General features: G+C 39.0%; 1 protein-coding gene across 4 annotated transcripts in view; it reads right to left on the bottom strand.

Annotated features, from left to right (window-relative positions):
* Positions 1–20,878, bottom strand: part of LOC144035843 (plexin-A1-like) — a 248,625-nt gene that overhangs the window by 97,966 nt on the left and 129,781 nt on the right. For all 4 annotated transcript variants that reach the window (XM_077545873.1, XM_077545896.1, XM_077545888.1 and 1 more), the window contains one exon: positions 11,854–11,985. In XM_077545873.1, the coding sequence (XP_077401999.1) occupies positions 11,854–11,985 (132 nt within the window). The remainder of the gene's footprint in view (positions 1–11,853; positions 11,986–20,878) is intronic.

The raw sequence follows: 20,878 nt of genomic DNA on the forward strand, positions 1-20,878 counted from the left end.
AATAATTAAGTTTATAACATAAGTGCTTGTTTACGTAAACATATTTCTTGTATTCTATTTTTCTTGTGCATGGAAAAGAAAAAAATATTAGAAACACCTCTCGGGAATGCTTAGATTTGAATGTAATAAATCTATAATTGTACAACTACAACCAGTGAAAGACAAGATATTGTAGTTTTTAAATCGGGGATTTCCTGTAACATAATTTCATTTCATTCACCTAAAATAGAGCAAGAAAAAAAAAATGAAAGCCTTTGTGACAAACAGATGGTCCGTTTTTCCAAATACTGTATTATGCTACTTCACATAACACCCATTGACAGCTTTCAGACAAACAACACATATCACAACTAAATGCCACTAATGCATCTATCTTTTCATTCTCATACTGAACAGTGTGGACACAATAGCTTACAGCAGATTCATAGTGACCCATGCCTGATAACTATTATAATGCAACCATTACCAACATGTCCCTTTTCACAGTACACCAAATGGCACCAGATTACTGTCATTACTTGGCGCCTGGACAAATACCATGTTAGTATTACAGTCTGAAATAGGGTGGAAAGAGAAAAAAAAAACATGTCACATTCACGCACAATACCAAAAAGAAAGAGAATGGAATACAATGAGATTTAGTGACTGGGTGGTGAATGATGAAATGGTTCTTTCATTGAGTTTGAGAAAACACATAATAGGATGGGAAAGCGTGAGCCTTGTGTCTTACAGAGTAAATATGAATCACCATTGTTGAATCAAATATGGCATTTCCATCCCAGGCCTATTTGCTACAGCAAAGACATTCATTTGTGGGCAGCGGAAGAAGGAGAGTGGAAAGAAAATGAGGATTATAAGATCAGGTAGCCGTGGATCTAGAGAATGACAACACTGGTGCGAGAAACATCCTGCAGCAGCTTGAGATCTCTGATAATTATTTGAAATACAAAACAGCTTCACATGAGCCTCGCTTGTTTGGGTTATGATAGAGCGGTAATTGTTGCAGCGGTAGATGGGAGGAAGGGGAGGAGCAATGAATGGATGCACCAGTGGATGGTTGGCGGAGACGCATGAGACAAATCTACAGTCCATGCTGTCCAGCTATAGGCCAAAATATAATTGCCCCATCTGCACCATAACAAACTGATGAATGGTTTCTGTGAGGGAACACCAACACCAAGAATTTCATACAAAAAACACAACAGACTGCAGGATAATTTTTCTAATGCAGAAAAACAACATAATATAGTGCAATGGTCGGATTTTATTTAATTAAAAAAAAGGCACTTGCTGGAACAATGTGACGTTTGGAAGCGAAAGGCAACTGTCACGTGACATCCTGATTTTGAGACAGATTTAGGAACGCGATTTGAATCACAAGTTCTGCCTGGGTTCCAGTATGTACCAAAACACAGCTTCGATTTTGCCATCACTACTTGTAGTTCTCCCACGTTTTGTCTTGCTTGTTTTTGGGATGTTGTTGTTTTGTTTGTCTGCCAGATCCTTGTTTACCTCCTTGTTTTTGTTTAATTAAATCCCTTTTTTTTCTGCAACTCTACTGCCTTCCTCTGTTTCCCTGCACCTGGGTCCTCATTCCACCACATTGTAACAGCTCAAGGGTCTTAGTCATGGTTTCTCCGTCAAGTGTTTTCTTCGAGGCCATATTAATCCAAGCCTGCCAATGTTGTTACTTTGTATTTTTGTATATTACATTTACCAACTCCCGTCTGTGTCTTGTCTGCGTTTGGGCCCTAAGTCCGCACTTCACGTGACAAGTTTATTTTGTACAGTCATGACACATTTAGAAAGCTTTTACCGGACCTTAACGTGCACTAATTAAAAGACTTTTAATTGTACAATTACACCCTAACATGATAACAATACAATTACTTAAAATGACTTAAACGTGTCATATTTCATTGTGAATTGACTGGGAAACTTAATGTTGTCCTTCTGCCTCATTCTTAAGTGTGCTGGCTCCATTTCGAGCGTTCACATAACTTTCCAAGGGTGTCTGATAAACATAATGGATAACATGTGATCTGATTGGGTTCCCCAATTATTAATGTTTCCTTTATTCAATGCACTTTTTTTCTTCTCCCCTCTTCCTTTGTGTTTATGTTCCATAACCATTTGTCAAATAACACAGAAAAACACGGCAAATGAAGCCATAGATCAAAAGTAGACACGGGCAGAGACAACCGTGGTGGTGGTAGACAAACAAGGAATGGCTGCCTCGTGACGAGAAAGATCTCTCCATCATTGTTCTTCCCGGGCCGACATCTTATCAGGTATTAGTTATGTCTGCCCATCAAGCCCACAGTGGGGAAAGTTTGGTCATTTAATTTTTACCATAAATAATAATAATAATACAGAACTATAGGCTATAAGAAGTTCATGTGTTCTGGTCCTTCAAACAATTTGTGCGATAAATATTGAAGAAAAATGGCCACCTGAAAAGCTTTTGAAAACAAATCCTCTACAGACTTAGCAGATTGTGACCAAATCCAATAAACTCACTTTGCTTGGCAGAAATAACATCAATTCTACTGTATTATTAAGTATATAAAAGCAATGCAATTACTCAATCTCAGTGTTCTTTCTCTGCTTGTTTCACTTACACACGTCAGCATATTTTCTTGTTCCTATCCTAGTCACGTCATTGCTCTCAACTCTATGAAGGTTTCTTGCTATCTCGCAGTCTGTCTCTTTGACTGTCTCACAAATCAAATTTTGACCGGCTCTCGTCACTCGCTCTTGTACAGCAACCACAGACGTGTACGTTTGTACACAAGAGAAGCATGCACCATGATACATTCAAAAAATGTTATTAAAGTAATTGTAAGCTAATTATCATGCTTATCATAAACACTTCTATCTGCATGTGCATTAAGTGTAAACACCGACAAATGGAAGAACACAATAAAAAAATATATCTATACAATGCTAAACGTTACATATGGTTTAGTTGACTGGACTGATTACTCCTCACCCTTATAGTAGAAGCGTATTCAAAAGACTACAATATATGGCTGCTCTGTGAGAAGTCACTTTCTAAATTATATTACTATCTGCTTTAAGAGCGCTATCTTTATGCAAACTGCCCACACAAAACTGTGTGAGATGGCATTCTCAGACTCAAAACGCTAATTAGCCAAGAAGGTCAAGGGCACTTAGAGTAACGTCTACATCCTCTAATCATTCCACCTGCACACTGCCTTTGTTAGCTTTTTCTTTTTCAAAAACAACTTCAGAGTTGACAAAACACCAAAGACGATGATTTTATTCAGGAATATGATGAAGTTTTCCCTACTGACCTCTTAATGCAGTAAATGCTGAGTGAATTGAATATGAAGTCTCTCTAATGCAGTGCCAGGCGTAGCATTTCTCCATTGCGCAGTATTGCATGTCCTCCTGTTTCTGAAGGCTAGTCAAATCGATAGACGGAGATGCATCATCAGCCCGTTATGTCACTGTCTGAGCATCCCATGGAAGAAGAGGTGAAGCCATTAGCTGCCAAGAGGTCACCTTGTGAATCGGTTTTACAAGAAAAAAGGCATGACCTTCCCTTTTGCGTTAATTAGTTAACTTTCTTTTCTTTTCTTTTTTTACAAATGGGATTTCATTTGGGGAGTTAATTAATGGTGAATATTTTTCATTTACGTGTTTTAAAAGCCTTTCAACAAAATATTATGGCAATATTATGTCTTTAGAATGATGCATGATGTAGATATATGAAACTATATATTGTAGTGATACACTGAATATTTGGCCACCGAAAATTTATTTCGGCCGAAAATTTATTTCGGCCGAAAATTTTCGGTGGCCAAATTTTTATTTGGTCCAAATAAAATTAAAGCCGAAAGAAAATGGCTGAAATTTAATTATGGTTATGGTGACGCAAGCAAAAAAACGCTGCAAGCAAAAAAAACGCTGCAAGCAAGCGTCCCTTTGAATTAAACAGCGAATGGGGGGTGGGGGGTAAGTGTCTGCCTCTCATCGCTGTTTTTTCACCGTGTGAGTTTGCACCGGTCGGTCGCAGCAGTTCCCGGGATTATTGCACACACCGGAGGAGAGGGGCGTCGCTTGGTGTACAACATCTAAGTGGGTCGAAAAAAGACAGAACTGCCGTGTACTGCAGTACAGGTGAGCCACTTTTTTCTCCTGCTGCGCCTTTTTTTTTTTATAAGCGCCCCTCAAACGGTTCCACTTTTTCACCAGCATACCGGTGGCCGTAGTAAATACTTTAGCTAATGCTAGCACTATTGTTAGCAAACGTTTTTTAACACAGAAAAACTTACCGCTATCTCCGGGTGGCAACAGACCTGTCCAGGACGCTGTGTTTGACTTTGCAGTCCGTTCCCGAAGCCGATTAGCTGGTGCGAACAAATGTATTTATTTATTTTTAAACGGTGATGAATATGTGAATTTGCCGATTTTAAGTGCGCCGCACCTTGTCCCGCCGCACGCATCCGTGCCCGCCTGTGTGAACTACATTGACTATAAAGTGCAATCGCACCGCCAGTAAATGCTCAACCCTCATTTGGTGTTTAATGCATCATTAGCCAAGCCAACATGTCTGCGGTGTGGGCAAATTTCAATTTATATTGTGCTTGGTTAAAATGCCAGTGCTAAATAAATATTTTATAATAATATTATAATTTTAATAATTATAATAAATGCAATGATAGTAAAGATTGGCATACTTTTTTTCGGCTTCTCGGTTTTGGTCCAAACATTTTTCATTTTCAGTTTTCTGTTTCGGCCAAACATTTTCATTTTGGTGCATCCCTAATATATTGTTTAATATATTACACAACAACCTCATGAGAAAAAAATATATGTAAAAATAGTTTGATCTAGGGATGGCCAGTATCAGTACTTGCAACTCTTGTGACTGTTTTATGGTAAGTAACGAGAAATTAGAAGAATACCAAATTGCCATAAATTTCATCCAATTTTAAAGCAACACTAAGTAACTTTCAGTCTATGTTGATTATGGCGGCGCCATATGGACGAAAACGGTAATATTATGCCTAAAGGAAGACCACATTTCCCATGAGGACAAGCGTATTGCGTCGTTTTTTCGTGCGTCAACATTAAAATTGACTTCCGTCTCTGTAACGAATGGGTAAAGGGGGAAGTGACACATGCCATAGAGCATTCAGCACATTTGTAGTTGTTTGTGTGGCAGTGTTCCTAGCATCCTCCTCAAAGTTGCTTATTGCCAGTAAAAATTATACAGACCCCTTCAGGCCATGGCTAAGGTACCATTCAACTAGTTATGAAAATGTTTTATTAAGGTATTAAGTTCCTTAGTGCTACTTTGAGGAACATGCTATATTATTATATAGAGGTGTTTCTTTTCTGTCTTTTTTTTTTTGGTGGGAGGTGTGATTTTATGTATCAAATGGTATGATAGTGGTTCTGGTGACTAGAGTTAGTTAAGTACTCGTATGGGTATCGGTCTGGGAAAAAAAGTGTTAACGAACATCCCTAGTTTAATCAAATCAAATGGAAAAGAAATACAAGGCCTTTGCATGGCATATGTATGTATGTAATTATTATTATCTTTCTGCTTTCTGTATTGTATTCTGTATTTGTGTCTACAGTCATGGCTAAAAGTTTTGAGAATGACACAAAGTATTGTTTTTCACAAACTTTGCTGCTTCAGTGTTTTTAGATCTTTTTGTTAGATGTTACTATGATATACTGAAATACAATTACAATAATTTCACAAGTTTCAAAGGCTTTTATTGACAATTAAATAAAATGTATGCAAAATGTCAATATTTGCAAAATCTACACTTTTTGGTAGCGCTCGCCTTTTCTTCTCCAGAAAAGCTTTTTTTTCCAGATGCCCCAAAAATCGGAAAGGGGATTCATCAGAGAAAATGACTTTACCCCATTGGTCAACAGAGCAATCCCTGCATCTTTTGCATATTATCAGTCTGTTTCTGATGCTTTTCTTAGAGAGAAGTGGCTTCTTTGCTGCCCTTCTTCACTTCTACTTCACTTCATCTTCACTTCATCTTCACTTCATCTTCACTTCTTCACTTCTTCTCACTGTGCGTGCAGATGCACTCATACGTGCTTGCTGCCATTCCTGAGCAAGCTACACACTTGTGGTGGCCCGATCCCGCAACAGAATCCACTTTAGGAAACAGTCCTGGCGTTTGCTGGACTTTCTTGGGCGCCCTGAAGCCTTCTTCACAGCAATTGAACCTATATCCTTAAAATTCTTGATGATCCGATACATGGCAAATATGGACTTGGCAAATAATTTCAATTCATCTGATCACTGTGCATAACATTCTGGAATACATTCAAATTGCCATCATCAAAAATGAAAATTAATATTCTCAAAACCTTTGGCCACGTACATTTTCTTGCCACACATGCATGTGAATGCTTACAAAGGGGCATTTTTCCATGACGACACATTGAGTGGAATCATGAATGGTGATTGTATGAGAAGAGGGTCATTTACTGTGGAAACCAATGCATTGCAAGCTGTCAGGATCATGACAAACTGTATGATGTCATTTATGGGAGCATGCAGGGAGTCAGGGAAAACATTCCTGCATCAGCGACATTAACTACTGAGGGCAATGATGACATGATGAAAAATGTATTTTCTTAGATAGGTACAACTGAAACACGAAAAAAATTGACTTGGGCCTTTGTTCATTTTTTTATGAAGTGAAAAATACATGATATCACTGAATTCACTGGAAGAAACCAATAAACACTGGTTGAACAGTGCATAAATGTGTGTGTGTACAGTACGTGTGTGAAACAAAGATAGCCATATGTAAATCTTGCATTAGCTAATCGAAAAGTCGCTCTTAGTCACAAAGCAGACACTCTTATTTTATCTGTTTGTGTGTGTGTGTGTGCGTGCGTGCTTTTGTCTTTGCTACATTATGGGGCCCATATGTGTGTTTTTCCAGGTTAAACTACCATTGTGGGGACCAACTTGTAATTGTGGGGACATTTTGGTCGTCCCCACAAGTTCAGACCTCTTTTTGAGGGCCAAAACATTTTTAAAGAGTTTAGGTTTGAATTGGGTTATGGTTGAGGTTAGGGTAAGGAATGGGGGTAGGCAATCATAATTGCCGGTTGGGGTTAGGGGAAGGGGCTAGGAAATGCATCATGTCAATGAGATGTCCCCACGATGATACAAAGACAAGTGTGTGTGCATGTGTGTGTGTGCGTGTGTGTGTGTGTGTGCGTGTAGGAGAGGAGAGTCACCTCTGAGACAAAGATAGTCCAATCCAACACTTTTAATTATGTGAGCGAGTGAATATGGGAAAGGTAAATTGCTCTGTCAAGCTGCGAAATGGGCTTTTTTTATGTTTGAGCTCTCATCACTTGGCATTTCTATTATTCAACACGGAGAGAGACAGGCTAGAATGAGGAGGAGCAGGAGAAGGAAGGGCGGAGGAGACAAAAAAGATGATTGTATATATAGCGCTTTTGTAAGTGCACATCGAGACACTAAACACTGCCTCTTGTGTTAGGATTGAAAAGAGCAATTTCTATATGTTATCATTACAGTCAACTACCGTACCAACATTTTAAGAGAGATACATCCTTTTGCAAAAAATTGATAATTCAGCATAGCATACACAGGATGATAAAGATAACAGACAGAAACCAGTTGGGACAAAAATAGCCAAATTTAGGTAAAAAATGGACCGATGTACTACTTGGGTTAATTTGACCAAACTTTTGGGGTTGTTTAAAAACGGCCCAATTTTTGGGGTTGTCTTGTACAAAACTACCCAATTTTTTTTTGTGTGTTAGTTTGTGCAAAACATCCCAGAACGTTGGGTTAAATTGACCAAAGTAGTGGGTTGGTCCACTTTTTTTAACCAAATTGGGTTATTTTTTGCCCAACTGTTTTTCAGAGTGAAAATATGTTAATATTACTCTAGAACAAGGAATAGAACTTCTGGGTATGTGTCCATCTTGACGGTTAAGTAAAATGTACAGACTCCCTTCAAGTGATGTTTAAAAGGTGAATGGATTTACTATTAACAGCGGTAAACTTCTAAGTATGGTTATTGGACTAATCAATTGTGAAAAAATGGCACAGCTAGTGAAATAACACACTGATTCATTAATTTAACGCAAATAAATTGTGTTCATTATAAATGATTGAAAAATCACTTAAGTGGAACATGTATAATGTGCGTGTGATTTTTGGCTGTAACACAACAGTTAAAAAGTGAGATAAAAGAAGGTAGTCTGAAGCAGTAAATAAGTAGTTTTTGGTGGACACTTGCATAGTTCCTGGTTATCCACTATGATTTGCTGCGAGCGATAAGAGCGACAAATATCCAATAGTAATTTGTTTGCTTAAATAGAACCAAAATCGCCATCTGTTCCGGTGACATTGCAATTCCGGCTTGTGTCTGTTTATTTGATCTCAGACCAGATACAAACTTTGCAGTGGAGTATGAATGATTGAAATCTGCATTTTAATATAGACATTTTTTTCATCTATAACAATGGGAAACATTAAGAGCAAAAGTCACCTTTTTTATCTTTTTTCTATACATTATTAAGTGAAATGTGAGCTTTGCTGTGGTCAAGGTGCTAAGATAATATTATTACCAAATATCCATTCAGTAGTGCATGCTCCTTTAGTTTAGCTTTTTTGAAATGGAAATGCATGATATTTGTTTATATGTGCCCCAATTGATTGGCGACCTGTCCAGGCTGTACGTTACCTCTCGCCCAAAGTCAGCTGGCATATGCTTAAAATGGCTGGCTGAATGTGCAATTTGGATTTAGGAATATGTATTCTGCAGTTGGATATGTTAGTCAGTTAAATTTACGTTTAATTTAGATTAAAGTACACCAATTGCAAAAGGAAGTTCCTTGGTGCAAAGTCCAGAGAAAATATGTGTTTGCCTTCAGATGTGTATGGCTTCAGAAACTGAAATACTGTCAACGGCTTGGTGACCACTGTCAAAGTAGGACAAGGTATTTAACACTGTTAAATATTCCATAGCCCAAAAGCCTAAGGCGCAGACAATGCTCCAAATCTGCGAGTCTTCTGGTGCCCTTTCATGTTGAATGCATTAAGTAGGAGAGTGAGACCTTATGCTGTCTGAAGCCCCTACCGGGAGAGCACTTCCTCCTGAACTCTAGTTTAGACCCAAGACAAAATAAAGAAATCACGCAAGAAGAATTACAAAAGGAAACGGCAAATCCCACAAACCAATTATATTGTTCCACCTCTATGGCACGCACACTCCCCCCTCGGTTTCTGACAGATTCTGAGAATGGTTGCGAATATCGTAGTGTTCAAGCTTTAGAGGGGAACTGCAATTATGTGCTTTCCAAAGAGATGCCTTTTACTCTGTCTCTTCTAAGAAGGGTTGAAGAGGAGCATACATGCATATGTGTAGACAGTACCCACTGCATATTGACTCTTACATGAGAGTATCACTGTGGTCCATCTTTCCATGCAAGCATTGTGGGTTTTTACAAGGCTTTTATCGTGTCTTCCCCACAGTCGCAGCACTAACACTCATATAAATGTAGTAGACATAGCGGTGCCCATCAAAAAATAAAACACTTGGCTTTGATAATTGAAAACGTGCCAAGAACCAATTGCTATAATGTAGATAACGGCAAATGAAAGGGAACCTATGGGAACACTTGGAATGTGAATGCCTTGACTGCTTCTAACACTGTTGAGAGAACTGCTGAGCAATGTTAGCTTTGCAGCACAAGGTGCTTACCGGAAAAAAAAGAAGAATGATAATGGTGGGCCTTATAATCTCTAATAAAACCTGTTTATGTAAATCGTTTTCATCCCATCTGTATTTTTACTGCTTATGAAAATGTGAAAAGGTTGCACTCTGTGCTGGCCATTAAAAGTTTAGAATTTTTGTGGCAATTGCTTTTTTTAATGTTTTGTATAAAAACATCTCTGGGGATGTGATCTGGATTAGATCTGTGAAGGTCACATTTTAAAATTGAAACTCCTCCCCTTTTTGCACATATGTAGCCTCCTCTTAGTATATATGCATATTCATGTATCTCCTCTAAGCCTCTCTCTTGGCCCCAGCGCCCTTGATGGGCAGGCTTAATTCCCCAGTCAGGTCAACACTGTCCATTTGTATCAATTACACAAGACTTCTTCGCTGTGCTCATCCAGACACGTGGAAGTCAATTATGTCTAATCTTTGGTAAATTACACGGCACTCACGAGACAGTTCTGTCTATGTGCCGGGAACGTCTTACTGAAGGTTATCGCAAGCGCGGTCATTAGCTGTTATAAGATAAGAGTCTTGCAGGTAAGGAAGGAGAAGGTGATGAAAAGAAGAGCAACGCAAAGGGTCATACTTATTGAATTTATGTGCTACGGGGTGATGTTCGGATATGCTCTGGTTATTGCGTGTTTCAACATCAGTCCTTCGTTCACACGTCAGAAAAGTCACTAAGGTAAAATAAAAGATTTCTATCAATGATCGGTCTGATTATTTTAACATTGAAGGTGAAATACAAAGGCATAAAGTTTATAAAGTATAAAGCAGGTAATGTCTGCTTGTGCTCAGTGGCACGCATGCTTGCAGCATGTAAAAACTTTTTGTTGTTTTGAATGTCATGCCATATCATCATTGGACAGCAAATACAGGAATTTCTTAATGACACAAATGTTCCACTGCTTTAAAGTGATGTCTTAAGAAGGAGCCCTTGTTTCTTTACAGTAGGCGAAAAAAAGTCTCGTCATGAAGAAGTCAATTAAAATGACCATCTACAAGTTGACTGTACAAAACAAAGCCTCATGACAACCGCCTCTGCATAATCTGCCTGGTGTGGCATTGACAAGAAATTAAATGTCTATGTCATTGAGTTCGTGCAACAGATGGATCGTAGGATGAGACATTTTGTCAGGGTGTTGTCCCGATGACTTGATCACTGAATAGCAGGAGGGCTGTGCGACACTGCTTACACCAATAAGATGGCTGTAAACAGGAGGGAGGAGCTGGTTTACAAAGCGACTTTTCCACCCTCTGTTAGCAACTATTTTTCAATAAAGTGGCTTTTGAGTTTAATTCCCTCTAAGAATCAAACATGAGTGGAATCATGTTTTCCAAATGACAAAAAAAGATCACAGTGAAAGGCAATCACACTGAACATTGCCAGAATCAAATATATACAAGCATTATCAAAGCACTCATTTTTTATATTTGTGAAACTTTTGGCTCATAGTATGTGCTTTCCTCACCTGTACAACTTTATGTGACAAAAAAAAGCCAAGTTGAAGGAGAGGGTATGATGTATCTCTAATAACTAGGGTCCAGGCGAGCTATACCATCTGACAGCCAGACCCGTCCTCATGGGCGGGCCATAGGGGACCGTGGCCGCCCACAAAGTTGCTTGATTTGCCATTTGCTGTACTAATCTTTATTATTAATAATAAATATAATTCACCTCCCTGTTCCCATGTTGACAGCTCATTTTATTTATGTTTAACTGCAGAACATTTTCAATCTTAATTGATAAATTTTGTTCCTGCCTTGTTTGCATTTATTTATTTTTAAGTTCTTTGGGTGGTTGTCTTTGTTTTTGCATAATTAGCTTGACTGGTTGCTTCCTAACATATGTCTGCTTCCTTTGCTTATGTCGGCCATCCTCTCTGAAAATGTATGTCTGCTGCATGAGTTTGACACGGTTTGTGAAAAGGTGCATCATTGTATTATCAAATGCATCACTGATCTATTGATATTTACTAATGACGTTGCCTGTGTTGTCAGTGGCAACTGTATTCTGACACACAATAAGCTTAGGTTGATTATTTCAGAATGTGTGTGCATGTTCACACTTTACCTGCTGATCAGTGAGCGCGTACACGTATTGGTGATCTGGGCTGAAGAGCAAATCTTTCAGGATGGGGCTGCCTTCGCTCACAAGGATATTTTCATACAGCAAAGCTGACTGGGAAACGGAGTTGACAAGAATCTAGGAGAAGCAAAGCAGAAAAAAACAATGCAATTTTAGCATTTTAGCAAAAATGTGTCACTGCCCACTCATGAAATATATACCTTGTTGTGTAATTCTAAAATAAACAAGAAACAAACAAAATATGTTATGGCAAATTCAAACATTTCTCTGGAAAGACATTTACATTTTTTCCACATTTTAGCTTAACATGAGTGAAAGCAGAGATCTGAAAAATGTTTAATTGCTCTATCACACATAAACAAATTAACAAGTTAAAAGAAAATCATTTGAAGATAATGCGTGTGTTCTAATATTACTTTGGTTGTTCAAAACTTGCTTGTACAATCTTTTAACACACTGAAGCAAAACTGATCCAAAAATCCAATCCGAATCCATATTCACAAACATGCGAAACATATACCGAAATGCTGTACATTATTTTAACTTCTGCTCCTCTCATCTAAATTTTCCCCACAGCTTTCCAAAACGTTCTATACTTCCTCCACACTCACATTTTTCCATTATTTTCCTCTCCTGGTCAGAACAGTGTGTGTAGTATTTATCTGTCAAATCACAAACAGAGTTGCCTTTTTTTCCTTTCTTTTTTTACAGAAAGTTTGGCCTGTCAACACAGTGGGTGTGCTTGTTTCTTAAGATCAGAAATCAATTGTGTATAAAAGGCAAGTGCATTGATAAATCAGCTTTGAAAAGGTTCTCAGCAGGATGTTTCATCAAAATAATCTCAAGACTTTACTCTAAAAAGCAAAATGTCAGGTATTTGCCTCTGAGTTTAGAACAAAATGGAATCAAACGCTGTGTCTGAAGAGCAGCTTGAACAAGGACAGCTACTCACTTCACTTTTGTTCTTTAAATAAATCAGCTTGAAAGAACAGGGGAGGGCTCACAGAAGTTTTGACAATTTTAAGATCACCAATATGGGAAAATGCAGGCTAACTGAAGACTATAAATTCTGTGATTTTGAATAGTTTTTTTGGAAGGAATACCCATAAACATTATAGTGACAGCACGTTGTACAATGAAACGTAAAAAGTAATACACCATTTTTGCATTTATTATTTGATGTTCCTCACAGTGCAGGTCTTCTCACACACTGTCACACACACACACACTGGGGTGGAAATTGTTATTCAGCAAAGCAGGTGTGAATGGCATAGCATTCGTGAAGATTGCAGTCCAAAGTTATGCGGGGACGTGAACAGCGACAGGCGAGCTGCCCTACAGCTCGGGGCAGAGGGCAGTTGGAGGGGGATTTAGGTCAGTTGGCACGGAAGGGATGCAGAGTGGCACAGGTGAGCATACACTCTCATCTCTTCAAATAGCCTGCAGGTTTCTGCTCCCCTCCTGTGACCTGCGAACTCTAGTTAAGCCCCATTTCCATCAATTATACAATTAATCCTATTTTATTCAGCATTATTTGACATGTGAATGGTAAATTGTGAAAACCCCCAACAAAAATCAACAACACTTTTAAGAGTCAATCAATCAAATAATCAAAGCCAGATTGTGAAATGTATAGAATACAAAAGTAACTAAACCATACCGTGGTATTTTTTTTGGTACAGTCTGTTGGTATACTAACCATGGTAAAGTAAAGAAAAAGTGTAATAATGAGATTGGATAGGGGAAAGGTAAATTATTAGAAAACGTGGCAGTAGTCCACAGTAAGAAGTCTTGACAACCTGTGTTCAAATGCGTGAGACGCACCGCCTACATATCTGGTACCGGTGCACAATGCAACCTTTGTTCTTTTCATGTTCGTGTTAACACGTTTGAGCTGCCGCGTGAGAAGTGTCTCTCCACTCACGTGAGAGTCATGCTGCGTGTCATCAAGAGAGCAGCTTATTTTTCTGCTGGCAGCCAAAAAGAGACTACAAATGATATGTGGATCTTTCGAACATTCTATTTTGGGGGCCATTATCAAAGGCAACCAAATCCAGCCTGACAGGGTTGGCAGGAGTTGCACTGCATACTTTTTAATCTGGCAGGAATACCTGCAGGAGTTTGATTAATGCGACTGTGAGAATTGAGGACAAAATATTAGGAAAAGTAAACACTACATTATGACTGAACTGAACTATGATCAGCAATATGAGCATGATTGTGCTTTTAAGAGCTTCAATGTTACGAAAGAACTTCATCCATCGATTTTAGGCTGTGTTGGGCTCTAGCCCAGATGAATTTGTGTTTGGAATGCGGCAGTAAGCCAGCAAAGAGTGTATGCAAACTCCACAGTGGGAGAAAGTTGGAGCCTGGATTCGAACCCCCAGCCACAAAACATTGAGGTGAATCATTGCATACACTTTCTTACAATCTAGTTTTATTCTCTCCATTTTTTTTCTTATTTTTTAAATAATCTGCTGCATGCTGATTTTTGCAACTTTCATATCACCCAAATCCCCCCATGTGGATCATTAAAGATGGTCTTATCTTATATTGCATCATCATTTGAAAGTGGCCAGTGCTTGAGGTTAGGGCACAATTATGCTCATGAAAAGAAGTACAACGCCCAAACTATGTTAGCTTTCTAATAAATACTATGCATGACTATGTGTATTATATCTTACCAGAAGCTGTCTATTCATTTTCCTTTTACAACACATTTAAAGTTAATGGTGACTTTTTAAAATAAGTCTGGACACTCCTTGTCCTCCTCTTTCAAATACTCAAACTGCTCCGTGTCCTGGTTTCCCCTGAGGTTTAATACTGATATTCAAAGGACACTGTAACCTACAAAAACAATGTTTAGTTCACACAATCTTGTGGAATTACAGATACAGTGCTCACATATACACTTATTGAAACAGAACTACACATTATACAGACCCACTAAGGTCTCGCATGCCAAAAATCTTGGTGACGATGAAGACAAGGAAGCATACAAGATGCGAATGTTCCAGTGCCATTGCTGTGTTCATGGTGATGAGGTGAATGAAGGAGTAAAGGGAGTTAGTAAATGCAATTATACGGTATATATTAGTATGTAAAATAATAGTAAGAAACGGGACGTAGCAATTTCATTCAATTATTATTTTTGATTAATGGTACTTACCTCCATTCTGTGCATGCTTATTTTATTTTGCTCTCCTTTCTACCTTTTAATTTCATCTTAATACATATTTCATGATTTATTCATATTCAATATTGTATTCAGCATTATCAATCTACAAACAAATGCACAACCTGTAGTGTCAATGACATCCCCTTCATTTTCAAAATCTCGTCCCCCAATCCTCCCCACCCCCGCTTAGTCATCCACTCTTTGTCTGCTTATATGTTAGTGACCTTAACAGTTATGCACTTAATTACATGGCAGGACAAGTAGAGGGTAGAAAAGGGCAAAAGATGGATAGCGATGACAAGGAGGGAAAAGTGAGAAAGGTACTATAGGAGCTACTTGTTAACCTTGTTAGCATTTCTCATGGAAACTAACGTTAAAACTGTCCAATGAGGAAGAGTAATGATGCAAACTCCAAAATGTTCAAGCAGTTCTTTGATAATGGAGCGAACAGAGGAAGGCATTTGCTTAATAAAATCTGCTCAAGGTGTGTGTGTGCAATTATGTGTGTGTGTGTGAGTGTGTGAAGTCTTTATTGAAATTGATTTTGGTCTCATTCATTGATGAGGAATTTGGTAAATGTACAGTACAGGCTACATTTGTAAGCATACACTTTACAAATGCAAACACAGCGGTGCCCTATGAGAATACTGCGGATAAAACCTAAAACCCAAAAGAAGAACATTTCAACATGGTGTACTCGTGGTTAGCAAGTCTGCCTCACAGCTCTGTTCAGGGTTCGGAATTCAACTCAAAAGTACTCCTTCTAACATTCCAAAAACATGCATATTAGATTAATTGAAGACACTAAATTGTGTGAATGTGAGTGTGGATGCTTGTTTGCCTGTGTGTGCCCGGCCATGGAATGGCGGCCAGTCCAGAGTGTAACCTCTACTGCGGGGCCCGGGGGTTGAGCCTTGGAGCTGCCGTGGCCTGGGGGGCCCTGGGGGGTTTTGCTTGCTCTGTCCTGGCCGGGGTCGACGGCTGCCCTCTTTGGGGGAGGTTTTCATGCATGCCAGATCCAACACACCAGCATCTATCGAAATTCTGGTTCTTCCTCTGGTCGTTGAATCGGTGGAGGCGGATGTCTGTGGATCTCACTCTGCTTCATCTATCCTTCCTTTCTTTCCTCAGTCTCTCCTTTGGTCTCTTGAGGTCTCCCTAATTTGTTGGAATTTAGATGTTTCTGGGGTTGGTGAAAGGCTGGTTAGTAACCCAGTGGGTAGTAGGTGATGTCTGGTCAGTGCTGGATTTCACTTTCCTTTCTTTTCTTTGATCCTTCCTCAGGTCTCCTGACAACCTCACGACTCTAGCTGGATTCTGAAGTATTCGGTTTAGGTGAACGGTATGGGATTTTTAATAGGTTTTAGGTGAATTAATGAATACACACGCACACGCACGCACACATGCACACACACACGCACATACTCACGCACATACAAAATAAATAAAATAAAAAAAGAGAGAGAGCAATGATGATGACATGTTGAATCGGTAAAATTAAGGGGAAAAAAAGAAAAGAAAAATAACAGAGTGTAACCTCTCACCCAAAGTTAGCTGGGATGGACTCCAGTCCAACTGTGGCAAGCACTACTGAAAATGGACGGACGAAAAAAGGTGGAATCAACAGAGCGAAAAAGATCTATGACTGAACACTCGTATGTGTGTGTAGACCGCAGGTGTGCTGTGATACTTTGGATGCCCTCCAGTCAGGGTTAGACAGACACACACACACACACACTAGCCACACAGGTGACTTGTAGTGAAATTAATCATTGTTCCTCTGCCGCACCGCCGCCCTCACAACAGGAAGATAGCCTACGGTGATACACATACACACACAAGCGCACACGTTTTACCAGTCAAAAGAGTGACAGGCAAACAGCTGCCCCATGACAAGAATCCCTTTAATGCATTCTTATGAACTCTTAATACTTGGCTTTACTGGAAATAACAAACCTTTATAGTTTGGGTCAACAATATTTTGAAAAAAGAAGAAAAAAAATCTGGGAAACTAGCATCAAAAGTTACTTTAATCACTCACTGATCTGTAAATAGGTGTACATTTTTAGGTTCAGTTTTGAGGTGATAAAAATCTCCATTTGTGGTTTTCATTGTTCAAGTCCTGTTATGTAGCATTAGAAGCAATTTAGTATAAATGAAGTAAGCGGCTGCTTGGGGGGCCCTGGCAATAGGGAGCACCCAAAATGTCTAACGATTTTGTTGTTGTAATGTATTAAAACATAAACATGGTGGAGGTTGGGCCCCAAATCAAATGTTGTTTAAGACCCCCATAAAAACTTGGGCCTTCACTACTTTATAACTCTGAAAAGCAAAACTTGACTGCAGCTACAATTACACTGACGTTATTGTTTTACTCCTACAGTTGTGTGCAATACTTAGACTATTAGTGCTGGTAAAGTTTGTCACGTAAACTTCAGGGAGCTTAAGTCATTATCCTCTTATATATACATATATATATATATATATATATATATATATATATATATATATATATATATACGTATATATATATATATATATATATATATATATATATATTCCCTTAACTATTATGCATGGATGACAATTTACGGGCAGAGGAGATTAACAGAATGGATACATCTCCATTCAACTCAGGGGTGCGGTGATAATCATACAAAAGTCCCCCGGTCTAAAGTTGCATTTAGGATGTTCTAGTGAAGCAGTACGACAGGCAGCTCTTGTAATGTCACTCATGCTGGGGAAAAAAGGAATAACTTGATATCGAAACAATGAAACAGAATGGTTTGTTATGTCTTCTTCTTGTACTGTAGATTAAGTCGGCTGCAGAAATCTGGGTTATACTTACCATGTTTGCAATTGTTAAAAAAAAACTTTGAAAAGTTGCTTTGATGTCTGTGCGAGTGGGATGATACTAAATGACTATTCTGTCATTTCTTCCACTTAATTGTTCCCAGACTTGCACTACAAAACGTCCCCATCATTGTGCTGGATGTTAATTAGTTTATTATCATTTCACAAGTTTTATTCATTTACAACTGAGTAGTGGGTCCTTGGGGGCTCCTACAAAGAAACCACAGTTGCATAACCTGCCACTTAATCAAGTGGCAAAGCACTACTGTATATTCACTCACATCTTGACATTGGTAGATTTGCATCTAAATCAAGTGGAACTGTCACACGTTAGAAGTTCAAGACTAGATTCAATTATGTGTTGTTTTTAAAACTCCTTATCTTTCTACCCCACAGTGTCGCACTGAGATACAAGTAGGGCAGGCTGTGCGTTAAAACAGGAGCTCTATTTTCTTCCCTGAGACAGATCCTGCGGTGTGAGGCCACTGTGTGTCTAATGACATCTACAGGCTTCTGCAAAATGTCATGTAATTGCGTGGAAGTTGGCTAGAAAGCTTCTGGGAAAATCTAAGCTACAACTCAGAGAAACATCTCTCTGTGTTTACAATAACAATAATACATAACAAACATAATAATAATAAACAATAATAATCATCATTGCTAAGCTGCACTCTGGAGCAATCATCATCTCGGCGTTAATAATACCTTTGTGTTCACAAGGTAGATTTAGATTTAAACATAAATGCACACATACTACAATACATGTCTACATGTCATACAGTATGGTGTCCTGTAGGGGTGTGAATTGCCTAGTACCTGGCGATTCGATTTGTATCACGATTCATAGGTCACGATTCGATTCAATACCGATTAATCCCCTGATACAGATCTATAAATTGATTATTGCGATTTTTTTAAAACTCAAATTTAGAAAATACTAATCAGTAAACTTGTACATGTACACTGTAAGATTTGTATGAAAATGTATTTATTTATCTGAAAATTCAGGTTGCACTCTGTTTCATGTTTGAACAGCACTGAAATCAAATATCCAGGCTTAATGTTCCATTAATATAACATTCTTCCATGCTTAATGTGTAAATCCTAACCCCAAGTAAGAGGTTTTGTTGAATATTCCCATAAAAAATGGATGTTTAAAAAGCGATTCGGCCGCATATTGAATCGATTCGAGGATTGCGCGCTGTAATATTGTGATATATTGCCAAATCGATTTTTTCTAACACCCCTAGTTTCCTGTGTATCAGATCACGAAAAGGCAGTGTTGACCAACTCACACAGCAATAGGGCACAAAATACTCAATACAAACAATGTCAGTGCTGAAAAGTTTAAGGTTGACGCAAAGTGAATGACATGATGCACACCTGTACCAAATACACCCGAAGCCCTGAGCTATTGTTTTCAAAGTACCGCCATAATGGCTTTATCCTGACACAGGTGAGATGAGGGAGAAGGACCATTAGAAGAAAATGGTCATCTCTCTGATTCTTTGTATGTAATCTACTTTACATTTCTCTCTTCCTGCACTCCTCGAACCACCTCTACCTGTCACATGCTCTTTTGCATCCCTTGATGCACCACCTCAGCTGACACACATGAGCAGCCAAGCAGAACACGCTGGCTGTGTATAACGCAGCGTAGCAGCTCATGCGCTCCTCCTGTACGTGTGTGTGTGTGTTTTCCTTTCTTTGCCCTGCAGTGAGTGGTGAAAGTACAACTAAACGAGTTCAATTTGTCAAGAGCAGAAAGGTGCGGCCCTTGAGGGCTAGCGGACAGCTGTTGACAAGGCGACGAGAAGGTTTAAAAGGGAAAGAACGGAAATTCCGATGTTTAACACGCACTCAGTCAATACTGTCGCATTAGATGCAGTTGATTCGAGCAAATGTTAACATGTAATGATGCTCCTTCCGTGAGTGAGCGTGTTGATAAAGTGCAGTCAAGACCTCAGTGTTGACTCAGCAATTAATGTGTGTGTCAGTAAACAAGGGTCCCGCTTTAGGGGACGACGAGCCATTAATAAAGATGCTCTGCTTCAGAATGATCTGACCCGAACGACCCGGATCAAGAAAACAATGTCTTGGCGCGGCCGACGGTTTGAGCGTTTACTGAGTGAATGATGAATGTCTCTGCCTTTTGCTCTCCTTCTGCGAATTGCAGCTGTTATTAATTCTTGGCTGCAGTGAAGGCAAGAGACTGATGAGTGGGACACATTTCGGACAGCCTCACGTCAAAGGCCACAAGGTTAAGGCAACACACACAAACACAGGATTTATTCTGTGATATCATCGGTGCTCCTTTCATTCATCTTCTAACAATGAATGAAGGCATCAAATAATCATGTTGTTCCATCTGGCCTTATGAAAGAGATACAATAGAAAAAGAGCAGATGACCGTAATAATGTCTGAAGAACAGTGATCCTACTTCCCATTTACATATTATCATATTTTGAAAGCACAGTAAATCACAATTGAGATTATAAGACAATCAATGCTTTGCGATATCTAATGACTTTCATGTGCAGTATTTATTGTTCAAGCTGTTAGCAAGGTTCCCAGACCACAGCAACACACCTCACAAACGTGCACACGTACAACATGCACTGTGCACAAGCCAACATTAGCCAAGGTGGCTAGGTTAGTAGTGAATTATTCATGCTGGAAAGTGTTGTATTATTTGGGATGTACAATCAATTAAAAACAGTATAATGCTGCACAGGACCAAAACAACATGAATCAAGAAACTCTTAAGAAAGCTTCCCATAGGGCCTCCCTGCGCCAGCAGCTCATTCTCAACATTCTGCTGTTTGGTGTAAAAAGAGTGGGCAGTTAGATTTATGATCTCTCTCACCCTCTAACGCACACCGTTTCCCTCTTAACATCAGTCTGCTGCTTTATTGGAGCTTCATGTCAGCGGTGTGGGATGGGTCACAGTCACAGAGGGAGAACAAATTACAGAACTC

This window comes from Vanacampus margaritifer, chromosome 1, assembly GCF_051991255.1.
Source record: "Vanacampus margaritifer isolate UIUO_Vmar chromosome 1, RoL_Vmar_1.0, whole genome shotgun sequence".
In the NCBI taxonomy this organism is placed as follows: Eukaryota; Metazoa; Chordata; class Actinopteri; order Syngnathiformes; family Syngnathidae; genus Vanacampus; species Vanacampus margaritifer.